The 20,602-nt window shown below is 45.7% G+C and overlaps 1 protein-coding gene across 2 annotated transcripts in view; it reads left to right on the top strand.

Moving 5' to 3' along the window:
- The window catches only part of ADGRG4 (adhesion G protein-coupled receptor G4), a 1,454,718-nt gene extending 1,436,114 nt beyond the window's left edge, over positions 1-18,604 (top strand). For both annotated transcript variants that reach the window (XM_086918649.1, XM_086918650.1), the window contains exon 27: positions 16,991-18,604. In XM_086918649.1, the coding sequence (XP_086774775.1) occupies positions 16,991-17,121 (131 nt within the window). In that variant the 3' untranslated portion in view covers positions 17,122-18,604. The remainder of the gene's footprint in view (positions 1-16,990) is intronic.
- Positions 18,605-20,602: the final 1,998 nt, after the last annotated feature.

Below are 20,602 nucleotides of genomic sequence, written 5' to 3'. Positions count from 1 at the left end.
GGGTTGAGTTCAAGCAAGTTTCTTTACATATGAAACCTTGCTCCATCAGCATATCACCGCGGAAATCTGTAAAAATAAATACCGTTTAGTCTGCAGGAAGCAGAAGCTTTCTCTGGGTTACCGATGAAGTTCTGTAAGGTAATAGGCTTCACAGGCTTTGTTTGATGAAGTCGAGAGCTTCTGTGAGTTTCCAATGAAGGTCCATCGGCTGGTTGCTAGGAAGCAAATAGGAAACAAAGATGCCCGCTACGCAAGGTCACGCTGCGTGACCGTACGTGATTACACGGCCTCCCTACTCCAGCGCATTCTAGACAGCTTCTCCGATGAACGCCACGAAGAGGAAGACGTTCAGTAGAAGTAGATGTCACAGGGTATACTTAGACAACTCGAAAGATGCAGCAGAAGTTTGAAGAAGCTTAAGAATAATGGAATCCAACTACCTTGCGAATAATGCGGCGGAAGAGGGGAATCCACCAACGGTTCTAGACAAGGTACAAGTCACAAACTTGAAGGTAAACACCCAAATTAAGTGCTAAAGAGACGTGTTACCTCAGTCAGGATAGCTGTAGAGGTATCGGGATTGTGTAGAAAATAATAAGTACCCTAGTTATGTAAGAATCGGTTACCTTGGTTCCAAATGAGAGGTATCAATCTTGAAGCACAGTAAAATAAAGATGTAATTTCGTAGCTAGGGTAACTCTTGCAAAGTTCAATGCTCACAGAAGGCAGTAGAGTCACAGGTTTCTCCTCAAATACAATCTGTTTTCTTTAAATCGATGTAAATCTGCAAAACTCTGTGGGTTCGATGAGTGCATTCCTCTGCTTGCTCCGTGTTCTCACCATCAATCATCACCAGTTTGTAAAGATGAAATAACGCCAGGAAGTAGAGAAGTAGTATCTTTATTCAGGAGCACGCAGGTACATGTCACTGTAACAGCAGCCCCACTCCAACTGGTCTGCTCCTACGATTCTAGAATCCTGCTATGTAGTATGCTTTCAGTTGCCATGACACTGACAGCATCATAGCTAGGATGTCACAACTTCCTTACAAATGCCATCTTTCTCAAAGCAATAAAGGTCATTCACAGTGTGCTGCCCATTGGCACAACAAAAACACTTGGATTTACTACTATCCTCTTTGTGTTTCCACTCTCTCACTCCCTTATCATCTTTCTTGTCATCCTTCTTGGAGCCTATAACCTTAGAAACTGCTCCTTCCTCACATTCTTCTTTCCTAATTTCTTTCACCCAAAACGATGTATGCTCAATTCTCTTAATAATGTAATAATGACTGCTTCTTTTAAGAATCAATCGCCCCTTATGTACCTTAACATTGTTTCTACAATGCACAAGTTGGCCATGAACCAAAGAATCAATTAGATCACTAAACTCACACATTGTAACCAAATTCCATACCTTCCAATGCATTCACTTTTGTCTTGTTGGCGTGTAAAGAACGTATGGTGTTCCAGTACCAAAATGCAACTGCAACATTTTTACAGACATTTCATACATATCCCTGGCACCACCCTCATCATGCCCCACTGGATTTCCTAAACATTCCTGCTCTCCACACCAAGATTGTGAAAGAGAACTCCTTGTTTCCTGGTGACAGAAAATGTCATCAATTTTTAAAACGTTTACTTCACCCCAAGTCACTTAAAAATTGTGGGGGTTGTAACATCATTCCAGTGGACTACATGCTCCCTCTTCACACCACAACAAACAACAAGTCAACACAATAAGACAGCACAATACGATAACACAATAAATAAAACAAAAAGTTAAAATACCAACCCCTGTTCAGCACCTAATTAACCATCATAACTGCACAGGTTAGTGTGACATTCCCCCAGAAAGATTTGGAAGAAAAAAGGATAAACCATACAATGGCCAATTATAACCTGCACCATCAAGATGACCAGCACGTGGAGGAGCAAGAAACTTATAGTACACTATTCCGTTGCTGCAGACATATCAATGGTCAACCCCACAGCAGGACTCAAAAAGACAATCAGTTGTTTACAATACTTATGTCCCCACGAGTGCGCCACGATTCGGCAGTGTTGGAAGACAATTGCTGTGTACTGCAGTGATGGAGCCACCCGGCCCATCCACGTACGTTGGTCACGCACCCTGAGGGCGAGCTCGCCAGAGGGTATAAATAAAAAAGCTCAGGACCGCTCAGGGTCTTGGACCACTAGCCGTAACTAAGTGAGTGCATCATTATTATACCCCGCCCAAACCTGCGGCCTACCTGTATGCAGATTGGCGCCCTGACCCTTGCCAACTCTACACTGGCAATGAGGGTGGGTGTCACCCCCGCCTCGCCGAGTTCCTACCTCAAGTGTCCTTGGTGCCTGCAACTCCCGCCCGGCCAGCCGCTGCCATCGCGGTCCCGACGCCGGTGTGCTCCACTTGGCCTGCGCTGCATCATCTCCAGAGCGGGTGCCCACCCCGCGTGGCTCTGTCCTTCGGAGCAAATCACCTCAGCGGGTGCACCCCGCCATCATCATCATCATCACTGCTCTTTGGCGCGGACGAGCGCCAGAAAGTGAGGCCTGCCCTGCCTGCGTGCGTGTGCGCCGCTCCGGCCGGCCACAGCGCTTGCCTGCGCACCTTTGCTCCACTGCAAACTGGCCCGGCCGCACTCCCACTGTTATGTGGTTGAGCTGACGGTTCGAAGACACACTGCTCAGGGTGTGTTCGTCTCAAAGCCTGCGCACCTGCACTGAAGGGACAAGCTCCCCGCAGGCTCCTGCCCTCAGGGACTGCATTGCTCCACGGCCACCAGGGGTAGAAAATAAATTTAAAAAAGGGAAAAAGGCAGACTGCAACTCCATGCTCTAAAGGGAAAAGTAAAACCAATTAACAAAAGGACACATATATCTGCCACCGGAGTGTGTATTTGGAGTCTCCCATGCACCACCCCACAACGTGATCCTCAGTATAAAGAGCTCACCCCAGTGTGGGTAAACAAGCGTGCCAGTGCTCGTCAGGCCACCCTGCTCGGCCCATACTAATCCATGGCCACCCAGTTCCGTGCCAGCAGCAAGTGTGCAACGTCCCGGTGCATATGCCAAAGCCACACCTGTGTGTGCCTGCCCTAACTGCCACAGACCGGTGAGAGTTTCTCTCATATACGCGCCCTACGCCAGTCAGCGTCACCGGTCGGCGTCCCATTCAGTGGGCCCATAGAAAGAATGAGTGTCCAGGGTGCAAATTGGGGCGGCGCTCCCCCAGTAGTGGCACCACCACCTCCCCTGCGGGTTAATCCACCAGCCCATGCTCCGCCTGGCCAGGCCACAGCTGCCCCTCTGCTGCCATTCAGCGAACTCTCAGACCCGTCCACGGCGGGGCACGCTGGAAGTCCTGGATTGGCCATTTGGACCACTACTTCATTGGAGTGCGGGAAACCAATGGCAAGGTAAAGAGGTCACTCCTCATGTGTTATGTTATGTTATGTTAGGGGGGGGGTTTGTATAGCGCTCGGCTACTCCGAGGAGTGTCCCGGCGCTTCAGACCTAACACGGACAAGGAACAGGCAAATGGGGGATGGGCACTACTGGACAAACAACCATGATTTTAAATCCTTCCTGAAAGCTAACAAATTGGCGTTCTTTCTCAGAGACACCGGCAAGGTGTTAAATAGTAGGGGCGCCAGGCGTCTAAAAGACCGGTCTCCAATCCGCGCTCTCCTAATAACGGGGACCGAGGCCAAGGCCAGGGACGCTGACCTCAGAGTTCGGATGTATTTAGCGCCAATTTCATTGAGAGCCTTAAAGGCAAGAGTAAGCGCCTTAAAACCAATTTGTTTCCGGATAGGAAGCCATTGAAGTGTCTTCAGGAGATCAGAGGCTCTGGCTCTCCGCTGGAGGCCAAAGACGGCTCACGCAGCCGAGTTTTGGACTACTTGCATGCGTTGGAGAAGATACTCTGGCAATCCGAGGTACAGGATGTTGGCATAGTCAAGGCGAGACCCAATTAGTGCCTGCACCGTAACTTTTCTGTGTACCTGCGAAAGCAAAGAAAGGAATTTTTGGAGCATCTTAAGGAGGCCAAAACATTTCCCTACTAGGCCAAGAATCTGGGGCTTCAACGACAGACCATTATCAATCTTTACTCCGAGGTTCTTGGCCATGGAAGAAGCAGATAACGGAGGGAACATGTCCACAGGCCACCAAGTCTGCCACCTAGGATCTGACAGGCAGCCAAAAAAGAGCACCTCCGATTTATCCGAGTTGCACTTCAGGCTGTTTTGCTGGAACCACTTAAACACCGCCCCCAGGCAGCCTCTGATGCTCTCCCCATCGAAATCACACCCCTTATCACAGGCGAACAGGAGCTGGGTGTCATCATCGTATGACACGATCTGGGCGCCAAAAGACTCTGCCAGTGTTGCCAGGGGGGCCATAAAGATGTTAAAAAGAGTCGGGCTCAGAATTGAGCCCTGAGGGACTCCCACCACTAATGACGGCACCACGGCAGAGAATGGAGGAGCCAAGATCGTTTGACGCCGGCCCGCTAGAAAGGACTTAAACCAGATGAACACCGTCCCCCGCAGACCGATCTCACTGAGTCTTGTGCGGAGACCAACGTGGGGGACGGTGTCGAAGGCCGCCGACAGGTCAAGCATCACCAACATCGCTTTACCCACCACATCCAAAACCTCCTTGATTGCCTCCGTTACTTCCAGCAACTCTGTCTCCGTGCTCATGTTGGTACGGAAACCCGACTGAGTGCAGTGCAGGATGTTATTCACCTCAAGGAAGTTGGAGAGGGAAGAGTGAACATGTTTCTCAACAACCTTGGCAAAGGCTGGCAGGAGGGAAATAGGTCTATAGTTGGCATAGACCACCGGATCCAAATTAGGCTTTTTCAGAGGCGGTATAATAGGGGTTGCGTCCAGGCTGAAGGAACCACTCCCGTGCTAAGAGAAAGATTAAGCACGGGATTGATTAAGGGATTAATCACTTCAGCCATTCTAGCAAGAAACTTGGCCGGACAGGGATGTGCTACGGGGGAGCTGTACGACCTTTTTGAGACACTACCGGATCGAGGGGCAGATGATGACTATGACGGAGCTGATGTGGCCCTGAACCGACACTTTAATCCCCAGATAAACCCAGATTTCAAGCATTTCAAGCTCCGGCAGGCGCGGCAAGGGGAGGCTGAGACCATTGATATCTTCTACGCTTGCCTACTGAAGCTTGCAAGTTCCTGCACACCGCTGGACCAGAGGGAGGAGATCAGGGCACAGATTATCCAGGGATATCAGTCAGTAACGCTGTGACGCCTGATATTGCGGCAGCCTGGCATCAGTCTAGATGAGATCCTCGTGCTTGCCAGGTCCCACGAGCTGTTCAACGCTAGCGCAGACGAAATGGAAGCGGCCCTCAACCGGCCTTCTGTGCCCCACGCATCACTCCGGACACCCGCGATTAAAGAGGAAAGAGTAGAGGCGATCCGATGCATCAGACTCAGTCAAAAGGACCCATGATGCCTCCACAGAGGAGCATGTGTGGAAACTGGGGCCTGGATCATCCCCCAGCAGGAAGATGCTTCGCAAAAGGGAAAACATGTTCACAATGTGCAAAACTCAACCATTTTGTGAAAGTCTGCAGAAGCGGAAGAGGGCGAAGTAATGCCCCAGGGACATGGGGGCTCCCAATGGCGGTGAGACAGCTGACGGTGGAGGACCCGATGGCCCAGGTAGACAACACCCCACCAAAGTTCGGTCTTGTACGCGAAGTCGACGACGTATTCTTTGTGTCGTTTCTTGCCACGGGAAGGAACAAGGCGTAGACCACCCCCCATATGCTGTATCACCGTAGCAGGGTCACCCATAAGTGCCCTCATAGGCACTGGTGCGTCCGTCAAAGTGATGGACAGGGACCAATACGAGAAACTGTTGCCGCGCCCCCTGCTCCTACCATCCAAGACAAGGATATACACGTATGATGCCAATTAACCGCTTTCTCTACGCGGAGTCATGGAGGTCGAGGTCATCAGCGACGGCCACTGCCTCAGCACCAAGTTCCATGTCACAGAGGAAAAACTAGGTACTCTCCTCAGTTGCCACACGGCGGAGGACCTCAAGCTTGTATTCCTCGCAAACCAGGTGCACGAACTACATGCTCGGGAAATGCTTAGAGACTTTCCCATGCTATTTGAAGACCTGGGGTTCCTGAAGGGGAAAACTTTCAAGCTGCACGTAGATCCAACAGTTCGGCCCATGACGCTGAGACATCGGAGGGTGCCATTTCACTTGCGTCCGCAAGTAGAGGAGGAGCTGAAATACCTGGAAGTGTAGGGGTGATAGGGAAGGTGGCAGGCCCTACTCCGTGCGTGTCTCCTCTCGTCGTAGCCCCGAAACTGAAGCAACCAGGAGCCATTTGACTCTGCGTCGACATGCACCTACGGAACAGGGACGTGAAGAGTTAGCTCCATCTCACAACGACAATGGACAACATTGTGGCCGACCTGAACGGCGCCAAATGCTTTAGCAAACTCGACCTCAATGCGGTGTACCATCAGCTGGAACTTCACCCTGACAGTAGAAACATCACGACGTTCTCCACCCACGTATGACTACTTCGCTACAAGAGGTTGAGCTTTGGCATCTCTTCAGTCGCAGAAGTTTTTCAAAATGCAATATGGGAGACTCTGACAGGGCTGCAAGGCGTAATCAACTTGAGTAATGACATTCCTGTGTTCTCCAGGACACTAGAGGAACACCATGCACACCTCCGGGCCACCTTCCAACGGCTCGTGGACAGCGGGCTCACCCTGCACAGAGCCAAGTGTTCGTTTTATCAGGAGTAGGTGGACTTCTTTTGGTACATCTTCTCCAGGGAAGGACTGCGAATAGACCAGAAGAAAGCGGCTGCCATACGATCTGCTCCACAGCCCACGTCAACCACTGAAGTTTGAAGCTTTCTGGAAATGGCCACATATTGTGGCTGATTCATCCCCAACCTGGCGTTTCTGTCAGAGCCGCTCCGTGCCCTCAAAAAGGCCGGCCAGCCGTGGGTCTGATCTGCAAAAGAGGATCTGGCTTACAATGCCATGAAAGAGGCCCTCATTGATGACCAAGTCATGGCATAGTTTTGCCCTCATCGGCGCACCAAAGTCATGGTGGATGCAAGCCGTAGGATTGTGTGCCGTCCTGATGCAGGAGACTGAGTCCAAGGAATGGGTCCCAACTGTGTATGCCAGCAGAGCGTTGACAGCCACCGAGATGCGGTACGCACAGATAGTGCGGGAGGCTCTAGCCATTAGATGGGCATGCCAGCACTTCCATCTGTACCTGAATGGGCATGAATTCCGAGTAATTACTCTCTTGGCCGGTACATCTCCTGGATGGATGGAACACGCTGGTGCTTGTCGACTCCCACTCAAAGTTCCCGGTGGTGGAAGTAGTATTGTCAACTGTATTTCACCACGTCAAGACAACTTTGGAGCGCGCCTTTGCCATGATGGGGCTGCCTGAAGAGATCAAGTCCGACAATGGGCCACCGTTCCAGGGCAGAGAATTCCAATAATACATAACCTCCAGAGGCATTCACCACCTTAAGATTATGCCGCAGTGGCCCCAAGCGAACGGGGAGGTGGAGAAGCTGATGCATACAATGAACTGGGCCCTCAGGATTGGGATTGAGAAGGGAGAAGATGCAGAGCAGTGTCTCTCATAATTTCTCAGTGCCTATCATCAAACACCGCACTGCACCACCCAGTGTGCACCAGCTCACCTCATGTTCTGAAAAGCTCCAAGAGACAACATTCTGGCAGACTCATCGTGGAGTCCCCCAGAAGACAAGCATCCAATGAGAAGGCGAGCCAGGCTCAAGGAGCCCAGTCCATAGGCATCCATGTAGGAGACCGAGTTGTGGTGAAGGACCGTTACCCTGGCTGGAAGTATCGCACCGCGTATGAGCTTGAAGTGTGGGAGGTCATCAATGTACACAGTACCATGGTATCAGCTATGCAGGGAACCCGTGTGGTTACCAGAAACATCTCCTGGTTCAAGAAAGTTGCAGAGGGAAGGTCACCTACCGACCAGGCTAGGGAGGAGTTGGAAGACGGACCTGGGGCCGCCCCTGTGGATGCCTTTCTGGGCAGCCCCGAACCTGTACAGCATCAAGCAGAAAGAGAATTGGAGGAGGGAGAAGCATCGCAAAACTCTGGAGCTGTTGTCCCCGAGCAAGAGAAGGACATGGAAGGGTCAGCAGCAAGAGAGAACTCCCAGAGCCAGAAGAATGGACTCTGGCCGAATCCGACCCCCAGCCAAAGACTGAGAGACTTTGCGTGGTGTGCCAAGAGAGACTGAACCCTTACCCCAAAGGGTCTTTGTATCTGAAAGATTGGAGGGATGTAGTGAAGGAGCCACCCGGCCCGTCTACGTATGCTGGTCACGCACCCCGAGGGCGGGCTCGCCCGAGGGTATAAATAAAAGAGCTCAGAACCACTCAGGGTCTTGGCCCACTAGCCGTAACTAAGTGTGTGTGTCATTTTTATACCCTGCCCAAACCTACGGCCTCCCCATATGCAGATTGGCGCCCTGACCCTTGCCAACTACACATGTACTGCGTGAGTTCTTGGATGCAACTCACGTAACCTGACAAGACCTTTGCAGTCCCGAAAAGAATCTGGCCTGATCCAAGATGGCCACGATGCATATCACAGGATGTGAAGACTTTGCATAACCAAAGAGAAGGTGTGCTGCTTAATCAATAGCAAAATTAGATGCTACATGTCACACCACCAATTGGTGCACAGGAGCAGTGCACGTGTTCAAAGTGTAATGCTGTGTTCCACATCCTACCGCTGCGCAACATGCAGAACCGGTTCCTCTGCTCCTGGAACGCAGCTTGCTCCTCAGCACCCTGGGGCCACTTCCAGGGGCCGTATAAAGGATAGTGTTGCGAGCGAAGCTCACATGCCCAACAGCTCCTTTTAAACACCAGGTTCCGAGCCTCAAATGTACCTTGAAAATGTGCCAAAATGCCGCCTCACACGCTGCCACTTTACCACTCCAGTATGCTTGTCAAAAAGTTCCACAAATAGGAAGCATTACAACCCTATCAAGTAATAGGGGTCAATGCTGCTGTATCCTGCCCCTCCACAGGCCCACCAGTCGTTAACAATTTGTGTATGTCAACTTGTGCCACCAAGTAACATTTTCAGGCAGGATTGTCAAAAAGGGGTTTATTTGCATAAACTCATACAGCACTGAAACAGGTTAGGCTTCTTCCTCAGCCCATCTCCAAATTCCAGTTCCATCTCGTTCCATTTCACATTGAATCCAGTAACATGAAGGCCCACTATTGCATCACTATGAAGTTCACAGCATAACACTCTATTAAAAATTTCCATGGACAGCATTATCATGCTAACCAGCAAAGCCTCCTGTAAACTAGACTATTCTTGCAGGTGCTGCAAAAGCATGTAAATGTAATGCTCAACAAGACATCTCTTTAAAATGTATGTTGATTGATTGTTAGTAGGACCTCATTCTCTTTGTGGTTTCAATATTTCTATATAAAAGTGGATATTGTCTTGTCATAGTTAAAAAAAGCTGTGGCATTAAGAGACCAGATGGCATTTTATAGAATGCACATATAGTGCTTGTCACACACTGATAGAGCAGTGGCAGCAGTGTCTGTGTGGGCTTGCCTAGGCTCTCTGAGGATTCTGAGTTGCATCTTTGAAAGAGGCGTACCTCAGATGCACTCAAGTGGATGCTCAAATAGTCTAGTGCAAAACCGAAAGTGCAGCTATCCTGGATCTATGCTAAGACAACCTCAAGTTAACATGGCCCGACTCAATGGGGAATGCACTCTATAATATTCTGTGATCGCACCATATATGTGGGGTGAAAACAGTGACTGGTAAAAAGCTTGAAGGTGACCAACATGAGAAATATAGAGAAACTGACACTCCTGAAACATAAATCGAATATGGCAAATAATTGAAAGAGGCTCCCATAGTTGCTGTATATGCAACTAGTCTGTGCAAAACCTTAACCATCACTGACTGCTATATAAGCCTATAGAAACCATAGTGATGCCCCTCCTTAAGAGTGACTGCTTGGTGGTTTTGGCATCCAGTATAGAACTGTTACCAGTAGATGCAGAAACAGTGGATTCCAGGACGCTGGCAACAGAACAGGGAAGGTTCAGCAAACCTTGATTGCGTATAGGATGGTAACTTCATTTTGGAGGAGGACCAGGGCTTCGAGGAAACCTCAGTAGAAAACTCATCAACTCCATTGTTAGACCTGTCAGCAATAGGGTGGTCTTTCCCCAAACTTTTTGTCTCATTCCCTCCATTTTTGCTGGAATTCGATTTTGTTGGCCTTCAGATTCTGCAGACTTTACCACTGCTAACCAGTTCTAAAGTGCTTGTGTTCACTCTTCTAAACATGGTAAAATTGGCATACATCTAATTGGCACAATCAATTTATTTATAAGTCTCTGGCAGAGTGGTATACCATCTACCCAGGGCCTGTAACTTAAATGTTACTAGTGGGCCTGAAGCACGTATTGTGTCACCCACTTATGTAGCTCCTTAAAACATGTCCAAATCCTGCAATTGCAGCCTGAATGCAATTTTGAACTAGCAATTCGACTTGGCAATATTAACCCCTTGCCAAGCCTTAAACACACCTTATATTACAGATAAGTCATCCTTAAGGTAGGCCATATGTAGCCACATTGGGCAGGGTGCATTTTAAAAGAAAGGTTTTAAGTTGTACATATCTTCGTAGGGAAAAACTCCTACGTTTGTTGTTCACTACTGTGAGGCTTGCCTGTCCCATAGGATAACATTGGGTTGCTTTATTACATTTATTAAGTTCTAACTTTTGATTGGGCTGGATAAGCATTTTATATTTGGTATCTATGAAATTGTAATAAAAAATCCTCTTTAATGGGAAAGTTGGATTTTAAAATACAACTTTGAAAAGGGCACTTTTAGAAAGTTGGCATTTTCTTGCCATTTGGTGCCTGCAGTCTGTCTTAGGCCACCTGAATGGTTGTAAATACATGCAGTTAGACATTTGTGAATTCCTCCCAGACATTCACGCAATAGAGGGATTAGGTGTGCCTAAATGGGCCATCTGCTGGCACGAAGGGGGTGGAGCTGGGTAGAGCCCCACTTGCAACCAAATAGGCTGTCCTCTGCCTTCATACAAAGGAATTGTAACCACCTCATTGCCCCTGCAGACAGCCTGGAGCCATGGCCGGAGAATTTCTACTTCCATAAAAGTGACTAAGGCCAAACAAAGAAATATTAACTGCGCTCTGTTGTTTCATTGTTATGCATTCCTGGGCCATTCTGAACAATTTTTAGCCCAGTCTTGTATCAGGGACTGTTGATATTTGTTGTCAGCATGAATGAGGTTATTGTTTCTATGCATGTAGTGCGGACCCCACTACTTTGTTGTATTAATTTGTTCAGGGGCTGTGGTGAGGGTGGGCAGGCTCAAAAGAACTGCTTGCCCATCGATGGTTGTCACAGACGTACCTGTTTTTGATCCTGTGGTGACAAGTGGGATTTTATTTTAATTCTTTGCTTCAGGTGATATGGTGAGTTAGATGTGTGTTGAATCAACTGGTTTTCCTCTGATTCCTTTGTAAGTTTGGCTGCAGACTGCTCTAGCGGTGTACCAGAGCTCATGCCAGCACAACATAAAATATACAAAAAATGGACCTTGGTTCTGCCCCCTTCAGCTGTTTGGTTAAGCCCCATTCAAGAGCTGGCTTGATTGGGTGTCCAGCATGTTATGGCATTGGCACCTGAATTTTCACAGATACTTTCATGGGGTATAAAATCAATTTTATTCTCTGACAAAACTTGATGAAATGGTCCCAGCTCCACCTCTTCATGTTGTTCTGCCGCCACCTCCCCAGTGTTTAATTTGAGCTGGTGGTTTCCAGAGCTGGGCACCGGCCCTTGTGACAGCCTGCCACCAGTTGGCGATGTGTAGCTAATTTAGAGATGACCTCAATAACAGTTAATTATTAATGCAAGATTCACTAAAAATGGCTATTACTTGCCACCGAGGCCTTTCTTATAGATTTTGGGGCTTGAAATAGCTTGTAGGATTGTGATGGTTAGTGGTTGTGCTGTTATTATCACTGGCTTCAAACCAAAGGGGTCACATCCACTACGGGGGCCTGGTAGGACATAATAAAGTTTATAAACTAGAGGGTACCTGGCCACCAATTCACAAAACTGCTTATTCACTTTAGCAGATTTAAGTTGCAACACATTCAGTTGCTGTAGCTTACTTTATCACTTGTAATCATTTAGAACAACTTCAAAGCGACATTTTGTTTTTCATTAATGCATTTAAAAGATACATTCTTCATTTTTCAAAAAGAAAACTTAATCAACATATGGAACAAAATTGTGCAAAATATAACAAAACATTAATAAATGTGAATACATAACATTACAACTCATGTGCATTTACAAACAATTACACCAGCACTTATAAAAATCATTGTCCCTAGCGCCAAGTCATTGATGAAATACAAATTCAACATGTTCCGCATCTCCTATGACTAGGGCCACTGGAATTATAGGGCAGGAGAAGGCCAAATTATGCACTAGTGTTGAGTAAACTATTCAGCAAGGAAAGGCAAATTATGTGGCGGCTTAATGCAGCACATTTTGGGATAGCATTATTTATTTTGAATTTTTACACTTTTTGACACATGGTTTTGGCTGAACCTCATTGGTACAAGTATAAAACCCAAATATAGCAATAAGCAACAGAAAGGTGACCAGTCAACCTTTCCAGCGAGCCTTCCACTTCGCTGTAACAAGTGCTGCGTTGTTAGTAACTTTTGAACCTTTTGAGCTAGAAACAATTATATTTTTGTAAAAATCTACAGATTGTGCAGATAACACAGTGGCAGCACAATTGTATGATTTCATTGACCCTTGCTATGATGCTGCCCTTTAGCCATAATTTTTTTATTTGTATTTATTTATTGGTATTTTTATAAAAGACATGCAATGTTGGAAACAACAAAACATACAGGCTACACGTTATGCCAATCCTAACGAACGTTTTCAATTGCTTTCGGAAGGAGGTCAATTGCGTATCGGACCTCAGGAGGAAAGGGAGGGAATTCCATAGCTTAACCACGTTAAGGGAAAAGGAACGGCCTCCTATTCTTGTTCTTCTGAACTTGGGCAACACGGCCAGGAAAGCATTGGCCGAGCGCAGTTGTCTGCTAGGATGGTACTGAGTAATTAGGGGGGCATTGATTGCAGGGCCAATTTCCCAAAATGCCTGGTGTGCAATGCATAGGGACTTAAAACGAATTCTGTCCTTGACAAGAAGCCAATGCAGGCTTATTAGTCCGGGTTTAGCAGGCTGTCTGCGTGGGATTTGCAAAAAGGTGCGGGCCGCACAGTTTTGAATAACTTGTAACTTTCGCAGGGTTGAGTCCGGGGCTCCCAGATACAGAGCGTTACCAAAGTCCAAACGAGATTGGATCAGGCCTTGTATCACCATTTGCCTGGCTTCGAATGGTAGCAAAGGGAGGATCTTCCTGATAATTCTGAGAAGGCCGAAGCAGGTAGCCGATAGCTTGGTTGCCTGATAATCAAATGTTAGGGATCTGTCAAGCCAAATGCCCAGGCTTTTGATGGTATCCTTGGGCACTGGAAGCGAGCCCAGACAGGGAGGCCAGATTGAGTCAATTGAAGCCGGCCCAGCAGCATGAGCTCCGTCTTGTCCCCATTACGTTTCAGACAGGATTGTGTCATCCAGCCTTTTACCTTCTCCAGACAACCCGCAAGGTCCACCCTGAGTGCGGGACCATCTTCCTGTGCCAGAGAGACCACCAGCTGAGTATCGTCAGCGTAGGTACGATCTTGATACCATATCGACGGACAATCTCAGCCAGCGGTCTCATATAGACGTTAAATAACGTCGGGCTCAGGGAGGAGCCCTGTGGCACTCCACAGCCCAGGGGTTTTCTAGAGGATATTGTGTTTCCCTCAAAGACCTGAAAGATTCTATCGCTCAGGAAGGATTTGAGCCATTCCAGCGCTCTACCCATTATTCCAATGTCCCGGAGACGCTGCACTAAGATTTTATAATTTACCGTATCAAAAGCAGCGCTAAGATCGAGGAGGATGACTGCCACCGATCCTCCCCGATCCAAGATTGCTCTTATTTCCTCCGTGACTGCCAACAGAGTGGATTCCGTTCTGTGTTTGGGACGAAAGCCCGTCTGCGAAGGGTCAAGCAGCTGGTTGCTCTCTAAAATCTTGTAAGGAGACCTCATATGTGTAACTTGTCCTCATATGTTTTTAGGGTATCTTTACAATAAGCCATGTCCTTAATCCAATTTTTGGTCCGTAGAATGTCCCTGTTGCCCGAACATAATGAAATTCTATGTTTAGCCAGAAGCAGCGTCATCATACAAAATTTCCGTTTGGTAGATGGCACGTTATTAATTATGCACATCAGACACGTTTGAATCGAACATTCAATAGAAACTCCCAACATGTCATTTAGCAGCCGAATAATCTCAGTCCAGTATGCTCTAATAGATAAACAGTAGCAAGCTAAATGTATGAAGTCAGCCCCCTCTACGCTGCATCGTTGGGATCACGCATCTGCCCGTAGGCCATATTTGTGTAGTTGAGCAGGGGTATGGTATGTTTGGTGCAAATATTTATATTGAAGAATATGTAAATTTCCATTCGGAGTGAGCATACTAGTCGTGGTGCAGCAGACAACCCATTCCTCCTCTGTTACGGCAGTATCTAGCTTATTGTTCCATCGTGTCCCTGCTTTATGAGTATTACCATCGATGTCGTCTTGAAGTTGCGTATATAAGCGCGTCACCATATGAGTGTTGTTAGGTGTAGTGAGAATCATTTGTAGGGTATTTAGTTGTGGTTGTTCAGTGGGGTATGTGAAATAGAGTTTCCTAATAGCTTCTTGTAATCTGTGATAGGTAAACTGAAAAAGTAGCGTTTGATTTCTAATGTATAGTAGATCTTTACATTCAATAAAGTTACCATCCTCATATAAATCACCCATCTGAACCATACCCACCTTCCGGTCTGTCCCCACTTTTTCTTGGGTAACTTTAACTCTGGATGGAAATGCAAGGGTAGTGCTGGTGCGTAAAGTGATAACTTGTTTGCTAGCTTCCCCATTTTTTGCCAAGCTGCAGTAGTGGTGTTAATGGTGTTGATTGTCTGCGGATGTATTTGGGCACGCCGATATGGCAGGATAGCAATCAGCGGAATGGGATGTGCGTCTCCGTCTTCAATAGGTACATGGGGCAAATAAGAGATGGGGGTGATAACAATAGTGCACATATTGCGCTTGAGCGCATAGATAATAAAGGAGGAAATCCTGTACTTTAAAACCATCTTTGCATAATGGCAAAGTTAACGCCCATAACTCAATTACTGCTTGTTTGCCGGCCCAGATCAGGCGAGTCACTATTGCTGTTAGTCTTTGGACCCCTGCTTTCGGTGGGGTAATAGGAATGTTATTTAAGGGTAGAGGAGTTTAGGCATAACGACCATCTTGATAATGGCCATACGGTCTGCCTGTGATAATGGTAGCTGTATCCAGCACTCCACCTTCTCTAGCGTACTGATGACCATCCCATAATTTACGCAGACAACCGTTTCTGGGTCACGATGATACCATACCCCAAGATATTTGACTGGTTCGGTCTGCCATTCTAGTGGAAATTCTGCCCGGTGTGGGCGGGTTGTGTCTGTCAATGGAATAATAAGGGATTTATCCCAATTAATTTGGAGACCGGAATGATGACCACATTTATTATATTCTCAGAGTAGCGGGATAGGTTTACCTATGGGTTCTTGACATATAACACCATATCGTCTGCATATAGTGAAATATTGATTGGCCTTTGTGGAAACTGAAAGGCAGCATATTTATGGCCCTGCCGTAATTTGCAGGCAAGAGGTTCTAGGGCGATCTCAAAAAGTAAGGGGGGAGCGGGCTTCCTTGGCATATGCCGCTTTTGATTTGGATAGCGTTGGATACGTAGTTGTTAACTCTTATCCTCGCTGTGGGCTTCGTATATGATATTTGAACCCATTGCAAGAAAATTGGGGGAAACCCATCCTGCGCAGTATGGTGTTGAGGTACGTCTATTCGATCAAATCGAATGCCTTTGCTGCGTCCAGAAGGACTGCCGCTGCTTGTATGTCTGGGGATAGGTAGTGTGATAACGCAAATAGAGTGCAAGCGTTATGGGCGGTAGATCGAGCTGGTATAAAACCCGACTGTTCTGGTAATATGATATTAGTCATAAGTGGTTGCAGGCGCTTCGCAAGTAACTTAGAGAGGATTTTTGTGACCCTTTAGCCATATATGACATTCCGCAGAACCTAATGGCTTTATCAAAGCCAATAGTTCTGACATATAGCTGAAAATACAAGGCAGGACTGTATTCATTCCTAATTCTTGCTATTGTTAAATCTAATATTTTGGGGAATAAGGAGGAAAGTGGGGTGCAGAAAGGTGGTTTGCCTGAATTACCAATCCCAAATTTATGGCGAGGGGGATGCAAGGTTTCTTAATATCCCTGATTCTGTTTTCTCTTTATTGCAAATTATTTATTATTTTGTTTTCTGTTTATGCATACTTATGTTTTTATTGTTGGTGTTATATTTTTCCTCTGGTTTTTAAATTAAATTTTTAAGTACTGCGCATGATCTTTGGTAATATTATTGAAACATGTACAAGATGGTTACAGTTTTTGAAACCACAGAAGCATTCTTGTACCTCCATTTCCTGTGTGATCAAAATCTCAAAGGAAAAAAACTGTATGCACGTATAAATAAACGCATGAACTGTGATCCCTTTTATTGAATAGTATTTTCTTATCAACGTTACACATTAATCAATGTTTTTGAGTGCCTATCAAAACAGCATTATATATAAACTCATATTATTCCTTTCTTTGGACAGGTGGAAAATACGACGGCCTGTGCTGTATGCCGCCCATCAAATGTGTAGCCACAAAGTTCAGTGCAAGAAAAATGCAGTTGATGGATGAAATTGAAGTGAACCGCACTAGGACATTTTGGGATTCAAAGTAGTACCTTACAGATTTGTTTACATATTATATTAAAAATCATAGCTTTCTCTGCTGAATTTTGTTTCAGCTAATTGTGCTGACTTGTTTTTAATGTTCTGCTCTGTATGTAAATCGACCTCAGACATTAGAAAAATTAATTGTAGCATGAGTCTAGTTTTTAGATTGTGTTTTTAGTATTGTATGGATTCAAAAGTGTTTGCTAAAATTGAACTGCTAGAGTCATATTTACTTTTAGAAAGGACATTAAATCTTATCTCCAAGATCTTATCCCCTGTCCTATCCATTCATTATGTGCAGACCTGCCTTTTATCACATAACATTGCATTAATGACCTTGCAGAAGAGAAGTAGTGACTCCTACCAAGCCATTAACTCTTTTGTCTATTGTTGACAATCCACTAATGAATAGCGATTAGTAAAGAGATTTCAATAGCCGATGGTGCCTTTATCGGACAGTGATACAATAATATAGCCAGGGTCACTGGAATTATGCAATTTTGCAGCTGTGACATTTTCCATATAATTATGGGTATGCCGCATTTACCACAGAATCTATCATTTGCTGATTAACCTGCAGATTTTAACAAAACATATTGTTTCTAGCTCAAATGGATCAAGTAACTTGAAAATTTGTAACAGGTTTTGCCACGCAGTTGAAGGCCCTTCACAAGGATGACTGGTCACTTTTCTGTTACTGTTTCTGGAGTATTGAGATCTAAAACTGGTGCTAATCAGGAGAAACATTTGCTCAGATGCTGTTAAAAGGTGTAATAATGACAAAATAATGAATCAATACTATCCCAAAATGTGCTGCATATTTTGTCTTTTTCTGCCGCATAATTTAGTCAGTCCAGCCACATAATTAGTTCCACCTCTGCTGCATAATTCCAGTGGCCCTAAATATAACTCAAGCTAGAAGAGACATGGAGGCATATTATCAAGGAACGGAGTTAAAATTATCACCGCTTTAGAGGCAGGAAACTACACCTAAAACACGATAATGGGCTTGTTAATATGCCGTAGAGAATTCCAATAGAAGCCCATGTTCACACCAGAACATGGGCTTCTATGGGAATTCTCAAGGGCATATTATCAAGCCCATTATCACTGCTTTAGCAGCAGTTTCCTGCCGCTAAATCAGCCACAATTTTAACGCAGTTCCTTGATAATATGCCCCATGGTTCTATTTGGAAAAAAACCAGAAGCCAGTGTAACATCAGAACAGGTGATTAATCTTTGTATGGTCCACAAAATCTTTTTTCTGTAGTCAGTCAATGATCATCGTTTTGCAATGTTGCTCAAAATTATGAATACCCATAATTCTCTGAAGGGATATTATGGGAAAACCATAGATGTACAGATATCTTTAGGTTTCAACATTTTTTAATTGGAGAAAATTTCTAAAATCATGTTGTAACACCAGTTATTGAATGTGTGTGTGTGTACATTTCAAAACTGTATTAAAGGTATACAAAATGATAACGATTACAGCTTTTTTGGTGTATTATTTCTTAAACGAGGGCAAGTGATCATATCATGCAATTTCCTCGTCACTGAATTGTAGATCATTAAATCATGTTCTCGTCCTTTCCTTTATTTCATGTTCACAATCATGATACTTATAAGGAAGGACTAACCCTGCAATCTAAGCTCCACTTGGAATTAACTTGCATAAAAGTTGCTGCATTATGTGTATTTTTTAGAAATGCTTTACACTTTGATATTTCGACTCCCAACAGATATTCAATCTCATGAAAGTTGTAAATAACTTCCGGTGCTTTTTTGATAAAATCCTGTCTTGCACCATCAAGGTATCTTGTGTATCTCAGTGAGATGATATGTCTTGCTCTCTTAGTTTCGCAGTCTTGTTAACTAGAAGCAGGCGCGCAACGCCCATTGGGCTCATTGTGTGTGTCAGCCCAGCTGATATATCTTAAAGGGCTGCTGACCATCTTATTGCAGCCGCACCGGAGTACTTCGCAGGTCTTTAAAAGACCATCTACTTGTTAACTAGGCTTTATTGTGTTTTCACCCCTTCTGAGAGCCCCTGTATCTCCACTCTGCCTAATGCTGGATGAATTAGCCCCCCCCCCAATTATTTTTAGCCCACCCACCCCCCAAATTTTGGCTCTAGTTGCGCCTCGCCCTAGAAGAATAAAATATGAAAGTAGCCAAGCATCCCCAGACAGTCCAGTGCCTTCTTTAACTAGCACTCAACATTACAGGTGGTCCAAAACAGGCCTTAGTTAGTCAGGTCCAAATAAGATTTTCAGAATAGCCACATAAAATGAATTCACATGCAATGAATGTAAATGGAACACAATCATAAAGTCAGTGTTTAGTCTGAAAATCTAGCATGACCCTAGCCCATCTGCAATTATGTTGGAATGCCCTGCTGTTTATAGTGCATACCTTTACCCTGACCTACTCGGTCCGAATGTTTCCTATTAGTAACTTAAAGCTGCATTTGAAAAATATTCAAGATTCTGTTGACTGCTGTAATCTAGCAAAAACAAATAATGAAAACCAAGACGTGTCATGAACAGCAGGCAGTGAATTCCGTAGTGTTGTGAGACTATGTACGCTCTATACCTCGTGGTTCTGGGCAGACTCAACAGAGGAATTACATAACTTGTTGGGAAGTATTAAGGTGTGGTTATTAATGGTTATGATGTAATGAGAGTGCGGTGTGTGATTGTATGCTAAGGAATAAAGACATCTGTTGCAGCGCTATGTGTGTGGCTTATTCATTTGCATACTCTTGAGCTGGGGAGGACGGTACATTCGGCGACGAGTAGCGGATATGTCCCCCAAAGAAACAAGACTGCTCTCCCTGAGAGTTTGCAATGGTACAGCAAACTGCTCATGCTTACCACATGCACCCAAATTGATGAAAAGCAGTTTGAAGTGTCCGAACGTAGAGTCAAAGCCCCGCTCCCTCGAAGAAGGTGAAGGCCTTGCAGAAGAACTGATAAGGCTGAAAGCAGAGATATTGCGCTGCGCCATGACACAGAGCCCTCATCCATGCAAAGCAAACGCAAGAGACAGTGACAACTAGGTACAAGAAATGAAAATTCACTCACCGGTGAAGACCAACAAAACACTGTACGACTTAAAAATCGGGTGAAACGACTCAAGTGTAAGCACAGGCGTTGTGCCTGCCGAGTTGCTGCAGGGTGAGACGAAAGCTGTCCCAACATGTAAATGTAAATGTAAATGTATTTGAGCTTATATAGCGCACAGCTACCCGCAGTGGGTTTCCCGGCGCTTGCTTAGGGAACCCGTCCTGGTATTCCCCTGTGAGATAACCCCGGCAGGGTATCCACAAGGTGAAAGCCAGGCATCCCGCCGCGAGGGGCCGTTGTGGAGATTAAGCAAGCTATTGCCCAGAGTCGCAGAGTGTGTACCCGTGAGTCGAGAAGGCACCGGAGCGAGAATTATCGAGTCCGTGGAATTTTCATCAAATATTCACATCAAATATTC

The sequence above is a fragment of the Lissotriton vulgaris genome, chromosome 4_1, assembly GCF_964263255.1.
Source record: "Lissotriton vulgaris chromosome 4_1, aLisVul1.2, whole genome shotgun sequence".
NCBI lineage: Eukaryota > Metazoa > Chordata > Amphibia > Caudata > Salamandridae > Lissotriton > Lissotriton vulgaris.
The sequence above is the reverse complement of the archived record's forward strand: the minus strand, read 5'-3'. Positions and strand labels throughout refer to the sequence as shown.